This window comes from Mustela putorius, unplaced genomic scaffold, assembly GCF_011764305.1.
Source record: "Mustela putorius furo isolate JIRA1106 unplaced genomic scaffold, ASM1176430v1.1 tig00003869_pilon_pilon_pilon, whole genome shotgun sequence".
Classification (NCBI taxonomy): Eukaryota; Metazoa; Chordata; class Mammalia; order Carnivora; family Mustelidae; genus Mustela; species Mustela putorius.
Window position 1 is genome coordinate 32,576,965 of NW_025422021.1, and position 13,469 is coordinate 32,590,433.

Consider the following 13,469-nt stretch of genomic DNA (forward strand, 5'->3'; position numbering starts at 1 on the left):
ACCAAACACAAAACATGTTCCTAGGACAAATAAATATTACTTTCAAATAACCATGACGAGGCTTAGGGTTTGAGCTCTCTCTCTCCCCTCTCCCTGTCTGTATGTCTCTTAATACTAAAACGTTAATCTCTACCCCTCTTGGTGAATAATTTTTACAAACCATGGGTTTCAGAATTGTGTGTGTTTCATGCACGTCAGTGTAGGCTTTGTATCTCAAAAGCAAATGTTGGGTCAGTTTCAGGTAAATATTTCCTAAAATTTCTTTGAAAAATATTTTGTTTCTTAGTATAGGGGAAAAATGTATCAATTGGTATTTCTTCTTTCAGATTTCTAGAATTTTATTCTGTCTAAGGATAAGAAGGAACCACCTTTAATTGCACAGAGGAAATACTTTGAGATTCCTCATATTTTGGAAAGAAGTACAAAATGCAAATGACATCAGAAAAAAAAATAGATTTGGACTCAAACCACACTCGTTTATTACTCCGAGATGGGACATCATCATTCCTTATATAATTTATTTGTTTGAATGCAGAAAAAATGTTTAAATTCTTGTGGCATATCTTTCCTTTTTATATTGAGATAACTGTGGATTCATATGAAGTTGTAAGAAATAATGCACAGGGAGTCTCTTATACTCTTTACTCAGTTTCCCTCACTGGCAACATCTTGCAAAACTATAGAGCAAGGTCACAGCTGGGAAATTAACACTGATACAATCTCCAGACCTTATGCAGATTTTACCAGTTTTAAGGGCGTGTGTGTTTCATTCTATATAATGTTACATACTTGTAGACTCAGGTGACCATGCGGAGTATCTCTTTAAACAGCTTCTGATCTTAGTATTCTATCTTGTCCATATCTCTTAGTCTCCTTCTCCTTTATGGCTGCTTCTTGGCCTCCATAACTTATTCACCTTTTCTTTGAGTTTTATTGCCTCGCTCGGGAACTCTTTGCTGGTGGAGACTTTGTATTTGGTCTGTTTCTTGCAGCACATTTATCCTTTCCCAGGAAAAGACACAAACATAAACAGACATTCCAGCACGCATTCACAGCGTTTTTAAAGACACCAGTGAGAATAGATTAATATAAATACTAAGCTTAAAAACTGTCATAAAAGTTCAGCCTTTAAAATTGGCTTATTAAAATATTTGTTTTTTTTTTAAGCCCAGATTTAAACTGATGTTATGAGTTATAGTGCTCTGCTCCGAAAGAGTTTACTTTGTGGTCTTTTTTTTTTTTTTGCCAGGCAAGAGGAATCTGACATCTGTGCCGTCAGTCCAGGATAGATTGAAACAAGGATGATGGAAACTCAATTCTTTCAGGCTCAAGACTTGTCTGAAAATAGTACCTTTTTTTTTTCCAGAAAACCTCAATCAAGTACTATATTTCAAATGACCTCAAACAGCCACTTTCAAAGTCCCATCCCTTCAGCCCCCACGCTGGCCAGATGCTATAGCAAGACTTCTTCGTTCAAGGTTGAAAGAATAACACAGACATTACAGAACGATATACCCACATCACAGAGGTCAGCTCCCTCTATTGGATCTTATTGACGGGTATTTTATAACAAAACAATACTTGTGTTTTAGGTAGCTCAGGCTTTCATTCCACTTCTTCGGATCCATCAAAACCTGTCCTGGGGATTCTGCATGTACATTCCCCACGGGGAATTCATTTGCTTTGGAGACCCGCTAGCTTTCCAAATGGAGCAGTTAACAAACACCTCCTAGAAATCAATATTCAGGAGGGAGAAACAGGCTTACACACTTTTTAGGAGGTGAAAGGGTCATACTCTGTTCTCCAAAGTTCCAAACTAAAAATTCTCAGGGGGAAAAAAAAAAGTCATTTGTTGAGTACAGTAACCCACTGAAAATCTGCCTATGGCAGGAGTCAGGGAAGACGTTTTCTTTAATGACAAAGTGGAAAAAAGGAAAAATGTTTGATAATCATCACCTTCCTCAAAGCCAGGTGCCCCTGACCCTATTACTAAAGCTTCAGCATTTAACAACAATACTAAAAACTTCTTTTGAGATTCTCCCAATGAGATGAACCTAGCTGACTGTCCAAAGACGCCTGATCTATTGTATATTTTTATGCTTAAATACAGGACTAAGGAAGAAAGTGAGGATAAATATTACCACCAGCCGAACACCATTTCCTGCGATTCTCTTTGTACCAAGGGACAATTCAGGTTCTTTGTGGTTATTGCTATTCATCTGGACATAGCTTTTTTCATATATGTGAAAACATCTCGTATACTGAGAACATTAAACTCACCCAACACTTACTGAAAGTTCTAGAAATTCTTTGCTGGTATGTATAACTAACACTTTTTAAAAATATTACAAATAGCAAATGTCATTTAGCAACATTTTCAGGAAATCAAACCAATCATGATTGTAACTTACATTCACAGACAGTAATATGATAAAAACAAACAAGCAAAAAACACAACAAACAAACAAACAAACAAAAATAGTTTGCCCAATGTGCAAAGTAAAAACAAGTAAAGCCAAGGTGTGTCCAGAATTATTGGTGTTATCAAAAATGTCCCCATTTCTCTCCTCGTCTTGCAGAGAGTGGGTATCTTTCTACCTAAAGAAACTGGCTTCCTGGAATTAATCAGTTATATTCAAATATATAAAAAAAATAAATAGGCAACCATATAGACCATTTTTTTCCTCCAGCTAAATGTGCTGTGTTATGTTTTAAGGGTTTTTCCCAAAAAACTCTCATCACTTACAATAAATAAAGTGTCACTTTTTATTTTTATATAATCTTTATTTGTGATCTAGGTCTGATTCTCTAAGTTTGAGGAATGCAATGATTTTAAAATGAATTTTAAATGATCCTACTAAATTTTGCATTAAGCTCATATCTCCTGGTATTTGTTTTCAGTAATTTTCTGGAGGGAAGTCTTAACGATAATTCTGTTGACATTTTCCTTAAACAAAGCTATACATGTATGTTTTACAAAGATGACAACCTTCATTTGTTTATCCTTCCTTCAGATGTGCTGTAAACTATCCATGGTATAAAGGGTAAATGGAATTAACTAATGGAAGCTCATAATTTAGGCAGCAAAACCCAGAATTAATGTATTATCCCCCTGTAGCATTTTACTACTCAGCCAATCCAAACTTTCTTTCTTAGAGAAATACGTGATTGCGATACTTTCCATCTGTTTTTGACAAAGACAGGAGAAGATTCCCAAAAGTTATTTCTGCTAAAATATCTTTCTTTAAAAAGCGATCATTATCTTAAGGGGGGGGCAATTTCATCAAAAGAATTTTCAGAGGCACAGAAATAAAAGCTTAACAAAGAAGATTCACCTGTGCCAGATCAGCCTTTTGTGACCACAGCAAAAACATTTGCAGATATTAGAAACCCGTATTTTAAAAAAGAAAGAAAGAAAGAAAAGAAATAGATACGTTTGGGAGAACGGGTGGGGGCACACTCTGGATTAATCTAAATTCCTTCTGTGTGAAGTAGAGACTTATAAAAACACTGCAAGATGAGCAGAAAACTAAAGCACACTAAGTAGTAAGGATCTTTACCACCCCCTTGGCCCACAACTTATCTTGCCCCTTCCCATTGCCCTAGAGAGCCCTCCGAAGGAAGATGCCCATCGGCCTCAAAGAGCCTTCTGGAAGGGAAGGCGCCTCGGGAGTTAGATTTCCTCTAAACGGAGTTCCAAGGTGGCTGGTCAAAGGGAGCTGGTGCAGGGCGCCCTGAGCGCTCTTCCAGAGCAAACCAGAGTTTCCAAATGCTCTCAGCAGCTGTGTCCCCTTCGCCTTCTCACGTGCAGGGCCTGGCCCGCACTCCCTCCGGTTCCCGCAAACCTGTTTCCCAGCCTGGACCCCTCGCGCTCTCCTGCGGGGGCCGGGCGCCGGGACGCGGCGCGCACAGACCCCACTCCCAAACCCTCCAGGTTCAAGGCTGGAACCAGAGGCTCCCAGCTCCGAGATCCGCCCACCTGCCTGCGGGCAGAGGGTTTCCGAACCCGGGGTGCGCTCCTGGCCTAGGCGCTCTGGTCTCCGCGGCTCAGCCCGGGCCCTGTCTCCCGCGCTCCCAGCGCAGGGCGTGCCAAGGCTCTCCCGCTGCAGTGGCTCCGGAGCCACCAACGCAGGGCCGTGTCCTCCCGCTCTCCCCAAGGTAAACCTGGCCGCCGGCCCGCTCTCTTGTGCCCACCAGACTCACCAGGGCGCGGACCGCTCGGCTTTCCGCGAAAACTGAGTGTCCGCACCATGAACGCGCTTCCCGGGAAGAGGGCGAAGCCGCAGACGGGCACAACCCGGCTCGGGCAGCCTCGCGGGAGGCCTCGATTCTGGAGGGCGCCGAGGGCAGTGGCTTTCCACCTCTCTGCCCGTGCGGGCTGCCGGCCGTTCTTCCGATGCCCACTCTCCCGACACTCACTCGCAGGCGCCAGCGACAGAAGCAGCAAGGGTAGCAAGTACCGCTGTCACCGGTGCGCCCCCCCTTCTCCCCAGCTCCCGGACTGACACCCAGCAGGGAAGCTTGCAAAAGGCCCCAAGGGTGCCCCTGGGACTCGAGAGCTTCCCAACCGACCCCCTTCTGTTGCTGCGAGGAAAAACGCACCCCAACCACGCCGCCCCGGCCCGCAGGGCCTCCACGAAGAGGGATGCGCTGGCCGGGCCGCCCGCCCCTAGCTGCGGAGGGCGCCAGTCGCGCGCGCAGCACCTACCCTGGCGCTCGGGTCCAGACGTGGGTGGCGCGGCGCTAGTGGGAGGCGGACATGGACCACGCGCCCTCCATGCGCCACACGGAGAAGGCGTAGCTGAGGCGCTCGTGGGCCACGTAGCTGCAGCTGGTCATCTTATTGTCCATCTCGTCGCTCTGCAGGACCTGGTAGAGGAAGTCTATGTACCTGGCGGCCAGCTTGAGCGTCTGGATCTTGCTGAGCTTGTCCGAGGGCAGCGTGGGGATGATCTTGCGCAGCGCGGCGAAGGCCTCGTTGAGCGACTGGGTGCGCTGGCGCTCGCGCACGTTGGCCAGGATGCGCTGGCTCTGCAGCTCCTCGAAGGACTGCGCGCTTGGGCTGCCCTTCTTGCCGCGCTTGCCTGGGGTCGGGCTGCCATCTTCACTCGACTTCTTGCTGTAGCGCCGCTTCCGGCCGAAGCGCTTGGGCTGCCTCTCGAGCTCCTCCTCGCTGGTGCCCAGGCTGTCCACGGGGGACACGGGCGAGCTGGAGCCCTCCTCCATGGCGCCCGCCCGGCGCGCTTGGGGCTAGGGGCGCCGGGCGCCGAGCGCGCGCCGCTGCCCAAGCCCGCGGTCGCCGAGCACACGCTCTCCGAGTTGCTCGAGAGGCTCTGATTTCAAGGCCGGCTTGTGCAAAACCGAGGTCTCCGGGAGAGGAAGTTATTCTAACTTTTTTGGAAACTCTAGCCAGGCTGGGTTGCTAAATAGTTGTCAGGAGCGAGGGCGGCGCGCTGATTGGCCGCGGCGGCCGGGGGCTGGACGAGTTTTGGGGCCTTCGCCCGCCGCCCCCGCCCCCCGGCGCGGCACTTTCAGTTTTGCCTCCCCTTTCGGCCCTGGCCGCGGCGGGCACCCGGGAGGCCCGGCCTTAGCCCGCCGCCAGAGCCCCCAGCCCGCATCCGACCGCTCTCTGGCCGCCCGGCGCTCTGGGCATTACCGACCTGCTTTGTCTGCTCCTTAACGTGGAGGTCGGGCCCCGCCAGGCTGCGGGATCTCCCCGGGGCGCGAGGGGCGCGAGGGGCGCGGGAGCCGAGTCCTACCCTAGATGCGCTCCCAGGAGGTGAGGAAGAGGCGGGGAGCCCCGGGGGTGCTCCGGCCTCTGCGCTCCTTGGCTGCCCCCCGGGAGCGCCGCGAGTCCGAGCCGCGGCCCGCACATTCAGTCTGGGGTGGAAGACGCGCGCGGGCAGGGGGTCCCGGCAACCGGACCACAGGCGTGCGGACGCTTGAGTGCCCTCCGAGATGCCTTTGCCCACGCACGTGGTGCAGGGATCAGTGCACATGCACCGTCTCTGCCCAGGCTTCGTGTTGGGTGGCCTTTCTCACCCCAGCTTTCTGGGGATCCCGGCACCAACGCCCTTTGCAGACCTTGCTTCTAAGTGCTTTCAAACTTGAACACCACAGCGAGCCTCTGCGGGAGCGCCGGTGCCCACAGCGCCCACCTGCTTGGCCCTGCCTGGGATGCCGGGTACGGGGCGGGGGCAACCGCCAGGCCCCCGGTGCAAGGCCCCAGCCTCTGAGTTCTTCCTCTGCTTCGCCAGTCACCAGTGGCCCGGAGGGCAGTCTGGGGAGCTGCACAGCCGCCCCTGCGCTGGGCGCCTGCAGGCAGGAGGGCGCAGGGCGGCGGGAGCCGGGGCCTGGCCTCGGCAGGCGACACCGCGGACCCCGGCTCCGCGCCATCTGGACGCCGAGCGCGGGCGTGTTTGAAGTGGTTCGGGGGGGCTCTTTGTTCGCCAGGCCGCTCTGGCTCGGGGCCTGGAGGTGGTTTACGGCTTTGATGCCTTTGAACCTATTCCCAGGTGACCCGGGCTCAATTAGGCCCGGGCCTGAGCCCGGCTGTCAGGCAAGCCGCGTGATCAAGGGCGGGTGGGTCCTTTTATTGAAGTTGAACTCGGGGCCCGCGGAGCGCTGGGCCTCCGCTGCTCCTCGGCCGCCAGGCGGGCCGCGACCACCGCGTTAGGAACCCCGCGGGCGGTGGTGGGCGGCCACGGCTGCTCAAGGGGGACATTGCCCCAGCAGCGAGCCGAGCAGAGGTCTGGGAAGAACAGGCCCTCACACGGAGGTGGCCACGTAACAACGCTGTTTGCAGTTTCTAACCCACCCGCGGGCTTCAAGATCCTGTGACTAAAGGGTCCTGCCGAGTCACCGCGCCCAGCCCCACCCCGCCCAACCGCCTCTTCCCCTGCTCTGAGAAGGCTTGGGGTTTATCCCGCTCCCTACAGCTTTCTCCAAACTACGAAAATAAATGTAAGGAAGGATGGAGACCCCGAGGGAAGCCTGCTTCCCTGCCGTCCTGCCGGCCTGGGTCGCAGCCTTTCCTGGCCTTCCTCCGTTGGAAGGGCCTGCTCCCTTCCAGACTGGGCCCGGACGCCGCGTCTGGCTCGCCGCCGGACAGCAGCGATTTGCTGCTCTTTTACCAACTCAGTGTGTCCTTTAGCGTGGAGAGTCTGAAGACCCGGACCCCGTTTTGGCCCAGCTTAAATGAGTGCAGTCAGGGAACGTCTCCCTCCTAGAAGCTGGAGGGGAGGTGCCCCTCCTGCCTGAGGGCCTGCTGCACACACACACACACACACCATACACCCACCCCAGTTTTGTCTTTCCTACTGATGATGGACAGCAGAACACTTTCTGGAAGTCAGGTCTAAAAACCCATCATTTGCCTAAATTACAGCACTAACACAGGCAGGGTAAAGGCATACAGACAAAAGGCTGGAATCCAATGTTTGAGCTACACATCTCATACATGCAAGAGTCTCCTTGAAAAAATGCCCTTCAAATTTTCCCCCTGAAAAATTGCTCAGGAGGGCATATGACAAGCCTTCATGGTAACGGTTCTACCATTGAACACCTAATATTTGCAAAACAGTTCCTCTCTGTGCATGGGTGGGTGGGTGTCCACACTCCTTCCCATCTTTTTTCTGTTCCTTCTGGAACTGTAAAGCCAGGATGACCTTTCTCAGACTGTGGCAGCCCTGGTCGATAAGACCACTCTCAGGGGCTGTGTAGGGAAAGGGGGCCATCCACTCTGCCCGTCCTTTAGTCTGGGGCTGGGGGATGTCTTTGGTTTGGCTGGGCAGCACAGTCCATGGTCCCTGGATGTCTGTAGAGTTAGGGCAAGAGTACCAGTTTTGCAAGCAGGCACGGCAGCAGCTTCTCCATTCCAGGATGCTTCTGGAACTGCTGTGTTCCTGGTACAGCAAGCAAGGCAGGAGCTCGAGGGCTGCCGTACTTTCTGGAAGTGAGCTCTGCCTGGAGCCTGTTTACTCAGCTCTAGGAAATTTTATCCTGTCGTCTAATAAGTTGCTTCCTGAGTGCAGTGACCAGTGTGGGCTGTTCTCTACAAAGGAACCCCACCTAAGACCCCACTTCTGGACTGGGGTCCAGAGGGTGCACCCTAGGGCTCTCCTCGGGGAGTGCATCTTCTTGACATCACTAACGCCATTCCCTTGCAGTGTGGATGAGCACTGGCCTTTGACACACTTCGATGCCTTTAAGATGACATCGAAGTTGCTCTTGCAACAAACTCATATTACGATGCTTTTTAACTTGGAATATGTACCAAATTTCAGTTAAAACAACAGTGGGAAGAACAACCGTGGCATAAATATGGTGGGAGAGAGAGAACAGGGTGTAGGGGTCTGGGACACAAGCCAGGCTCTTCTGCATAAACTTTGTTTTATAGATTTGACTTTGGAATCATACAAATGTTTTCCGTAGCTATTTAAAAATTAAATTAAAAAAAAAAAACCTAAAAGTCAAAAGCAGAATGGGACAATGTGCCTAATTTTGTATCATTTCCATGGCCTGCCTAGCACACAGGAATCACTGGAGAGAGCCATAAACACTGTAATTGGACTCTGCATACTGGGAAGGCAAAGGGAACTGAAAAAAAAATTTGGAGGTTCTCAACATTCATGTTTCTAGTAACAATGTTGCTGTTGTCATTCTGAAACTGTGAGCTAAGGCCAGTCAGTTATTATGTCTCTGTCTTCAAGAATCAAGATTTCTAGCCCCAAAGAAAAGAGATACAAATATGAAAGAAAAGAAATTAGGCAGGACCGGTCATTCTAAGTTTGTTGGAAATATCAGTCTAAACTCGTGATGTGTTTTCTCTCAAGCAGTGTTATTTCCTGGCCCTGGCCCCTGGAAAGATCTAGAAATGTTGATGGATGCAGTGGCAAGGAGAACCACCAGGGTTCGGATTGTGTTCTCTCCTGGAAGGAATGGCCGACTTCAGGTCCGGGGAAAACATGTACACGAGAAGCCTGGAGCGTCTTCCTGGGTCAGAAAGCAAGAAAACAGCCGGCAGCCTGATGAGTCATAGCCAGACTCTAGAATGTTCTAAAAGATGCCTCCATGGGCCAGAGAGGGTGCCAGGTAAGCATCAACCAGAATGAAACTACAATGGATGGAAACACATCAGATGGTAAAAGTCCATGAGTTTCTAATGTTAATTGAATAAAAACTTCCTGGTTGTCTTAGGCTGCTGATGGGAAATTGAGTCTTGATTCTGAAAATTGGTAAGTAAAGGGAAAGAGTCAAGCACAGAACCAGTCTTTCTTACCAAATTATACTTCAAAGTAACAGAAGAGTTGAGGAAATGTCCTGTTCCCCAGATGGACTCCAGATAGAAATGAGGGCGGACTGGTGGGATTACGTCACCATTCTGCAGACCTCATCCGTGCTAACTAGCATGAGGGATTCCGACCACATCACCGGCCGCTGGGCTTGGCAGCCAGTCCCAGGAAATCCAGTACTCGGACAAGTTAAATGGTGCCATGCTGGTGCAATCAAGTCTGGCTCTCCTGTTCTCAGAACCCCCAAAGGGCTCATTTCATTTTTTGTAAAAGCTTGTCTTAACCATGTTCTGGAAGGCTGTCCAGGCTGGCAATCAGAATGCCCTGTCACTGATCTGACCCCCTGTCCTGGGGCTTTGGCTCACTCTCCCCACCATCCCCGCATCACTCGGGCTGCTGGTAGTCCCTCCTCCCATGGTGCAGGGACTCATGCAGGAGCCTACCTGAAATTGCCCTGGGACAACCACAGGGTTGACTTTCTCGAAGGCTGCACATTGGTTTCATTCCTGTTGTCCCCTAATGGCTCACAGTCTTAGCAATGTAGAACACCTCCCGTTTAGTCTTCTCCCAATCAAGCAGGCTGACAGATTGTGCGGTGTTGGGCTGGGTGGGTTTCTGTCACTCCTCCCTTGCAGCTCTAGCTTAAGACGGCCTCAGTAACAGATCTGGTAGGGAGGCTCTCAGGGAGCACGCCTCAGCTCTCCTCCATGTGACTTCTCCATCCAGCAGGCTCCTTCTCGCTGTGGACTCAGGTCTCTGACCACAGTGCTCTCAAGCCTTTGCCTGGAGGGAATTTGCTGATCTCCCCTGAGCTAATGCAAATCACACGGCCAAGCCCAGATTCAAGAGTTTGACATTAAAAAGTTGATTGGCAGCTCTGTGTGTGCAGAGATGTGTGTGTGTGTGTGTGTGTATACCAGTATTGTGGATGTGTGTGCGTGTATGTGCATGTAGGTAAGATCTGAGTAGTTGTGTGTATGTGTGTGCATGTGTGTGTGTACGCTGGTAAGAGGACCTCTTGTTGCTCGTAGACTTACTTTAGGATGATCAGTTGGGGCCCTGGTCATATTTGGGGGGACCCCCACTGTTTGCCGGTGTTTTCTTTGTGACTGGCCCCATCTCCAGAGAGGAGTTTTTGACCTCCTGCTCTGGAACATCAGCCTGGGTTCCAGAGTCCTGGAACCCAGAGAGGGAAGAGGCCTAAAAGGAGCTCTCACCATTCAGAATGTGGATTTCCACACATTCCCTGTTTTCAGTACAGGCTTTCCCATTTCCTCTCGTCTCAGCACTGTCTGATACCCCCATCTGCACCAGGCCTCTTAGCAATGCGGGAGGGGATCCAGGCATACATCTGCTCTTGACATTGGCTGAGAGGTGGGGTACTTCTGCATGGGACTCCGCCAGCTTGCTGTCATGGCCATGTCCCTGACCTGTGCTCCCGCCTCCAGTCCTCCACTGTCCACTGAGTCAGATGCCACGCCTCCAGCCTCCTTCCACCTGCCCAAGTATGCCACTGTGAACTGCTCTCCTGTTTCCTCTGAGATCTGGGTTTTTGCCTTTCCCATTCTTTTAGCCCAGTTTCAGTGGATTTAAGAGAGAGCAGAAATAAATGCATACGTGCCAGCCATCATTTTCAGTTGGAAATTGCTGGAGATCAGTGTTTAGAAGCTGAATGCAAGTACAGAGAGCGGGAGGCAGCTCAGCCCTCTTCCTGCGTACCTCGCAGGGCTCCGGGGGGACTCAGTGGCCAGGATGCCCTGTGCCCCCTCCGTCTCTGCAGCTCTGGTGGGTAACTGTTCCCTGCTGATCCCTCAGGGTAGGACACCCAGTGAAGTGGGGAAGTGAAACCCCACCTAGTGACCTAGGAAGCTTCTAGTTCACTGACAGGCACTCGTGTGCCCAGGGGTGCTGGGTCCCCACAACCGTGTCTCCCTGTCCTCCTCCACCAGGAACCTCACAACTGCCCGGATTGCAAGGTTATCATCCGACGCTGCCCTAGCGGTGGCTGGATTTAATTGAGCTTAACTTCAATTCATGAGTCAGAAAGGCATGCTTTTGCCCCCGCCCCCCAAGGCCCCTGCAAGAATTTCAACACATATATGCAAGTCCTGATCTCCCAAATGGAAACCTCATTTCCATTGTTTAATATATTTTGAATAGAAGTTCGCTCAAATAGTTTAAGTTCTTGCTGCCCCACCCTGTTCGTTTCTAATCTTCAAATTTGTTGCTCACATCTTCTGCCCTCTCCTCTCCTCTCCCAGCCCCCACCTCCAGCCTCTGCTCGTCAAACGTCACATGTTCAAATGGAGAGCAGCAGATGCTGTTGGCTGATGGCAGGAAAGGGAACGGGGCTCTTGGTGGTTGTCTCTCCTGGCCTGGTCTACCAGGTCTGGGTCTACCCTACCCTCTCCTGGCCTGGTCTCCTAGTCTGGGTCTACCCTAGTAAGGGCGCACATTGTGCACTGTGGGGAGAAAGTAACTGAAGATGGGAGATGGGTAATACAGAGCTTTTTAATTAATTATCCCTGTGTATCTAATACAGGGCTAGGGAGTGGAGTAGAGTAGGAGACACATAAACAGATACTCCATAGTGGGGCCACTCGAGGGATATGGAAGAGTATAAGCCAGACTGCGGAGAAGCCTGGGGACAGAGGCTGGTAGGTGTGAGGCGTTGGGAAACACATCGGCGAAGAGGAGTAAATTTACCATCAGAGAGAGAAAAGCATTCAGACAAAGAGAGGAAAATGTGTCAAGACCCACAGGGGTGACATGCAATGGTGTCCCTGGAGCAGGGACATCCCTGTGGCTGGGAGCTCCAGCGCTCAGTGGCCAGCACTCTCTGAGCTGCAGGTGACAAAAATACACCCAAACCTGCTTGACCCCCCCCCCCAAAAAAAAAGAAAAGAAAAGAAAAAAAGGAATCTGTTTGTTCACTACTTAGGAAGCTCAGGCTTAGGCTAGCTTCAGGCTTAGTTGGATCCAAGAGTTTCAAGAGTTTGTTGTGTCTCTTTTCTCCTTCTCCATCCTTCAGCTCTACTTCCCTCTGCGTGTGAAGCTTACTCTCTCTGTACAAGGACGCCCTTTGTGCCTGAAGGTGACAGGCACTGCAGGGTCGTATCCACCAGGGACAGCAATGCTGATTAAATGGAGTCCTCTCCTCCAGCTCCAGCAGAGACATCAGGCATAGGACCCTGACTGGCTAGACTTTTCTTTGTGTCCTGGGCCCAAGAGCCCTATTCAACCCGCTGGGTTACATGGTTGCTCTCACGATGGGTGTGACCGGAAGGGCAAGCTCGGGCCCTGGAGGGGGGGGGTTCCCACTGGAAGATATGCCAGATGAGCCAGGAGTGCCTGCTGTGGTGTGTGGAGGTACCACAGAGGAAGGTTGAGGCCAGACTCTCAAGGGTCTTATAGGACAAGTTACTGAGTTCAGATGTCCTCAAGGAGGCAATGGGAACCAAAGGAGAGTTCTGAGGAAAGAGGTGACGACTGACTCTGACTTTGAGAGCAGTTTGGAAAGGACAGCCAACTAGGAGCCTGTTGCAGAAACCTACCAAGGAACTGAGGAACCAAGGAAACACAGAACCATGGAACTAGGGGACCACAGAACTAGGGAACTAGGGAACCAAGGAGACACAGAGCCTTGGAACCAAGGAGCCTTAGAACCAGGGAACCAGGGAACTAGGAAATCAGGGAACTGGGGAACAAGCGAGAACCAAGGAACCACAGAACCAGGGAACCACAGAACCAAGCAACCACAGAACCAGGGAACCACAGAACTAAGCAACCACAGAACCAGGGAACCACAGAACCAGGGAACCACAGAACCAAGCAACCACAGAACCAGGGAACCACAGAACTAAGCAACCACAGAACCAGGGAACCAAGGAACAAAGGAACCACAGAACCAAGAAACCATAGAACTAGGGAACTAGGGAAACAAGGAACCACAGAACTAGGGATCTACAGAACCAGGGAATCACAGAAGCAAGGAACCACTGTAGCAGGGAACCAGGGAACTAGGGAACTAAGGAACCAAGGAATCAGGGAAATAAAGAATCATGGAAACATAGAACCAAGGAGCCACAGAACCGTGGGACCAGGGTACTAAGGAACCACAGAACCAGGGAACCATGGAACTAGGAAATCACAGAACTAGGGAATTGGGGAACTAGG

The 13,469-nt window shown here is 51.0% G+C and overlaps 2 protein-coding genes across 2 annotated transcripts in view; one reads left to right on the forward strand and one right to left on the reverse strand.

Moving 5' to 3' along the window:
* Positions 1 to 5,415, reverse strand: part of TWIST2 (twist family bHLH transcription factor 2) — a 50,387-nt gene extending 44,972 nt beyond the window's left edge. Inside the window, exon 1 of the mRNA XM_004743730.3 lies at positions 4,709 to 5,415. Coding sequence (XP_004743787.1) covers positions 4,744 to 5,226 — 483 coding nt within the window. The 5' untranslated portion in view covers positions 5,227 to 5,415 and the 3' untranslated portion in view covers positions 4,709 to 4,743. The remainder of the gene's footprint in view (positions 1 to 4,708) is intronic.
* A 349-nt stretch (positions 5,416 to 5,764) lies between these two features.
* LOC106004949 lies at positions 5,765 to 6,676 on the forward strand. The gene is given in 6 exon segments (XM_013051824.1): positions 5,765 to 6,134; positions 6,137 to 6,198; positions 6,201 to 6,345; positions 6,348 to 6,430; positions 6,433 to 6,479; positions 6,481 to 6,676. Coding segments are annotated over 6 exon segments (903 nt in total).
* Positions 6,677 to 13,469: the final 6,793 nt, after the last annotated feature.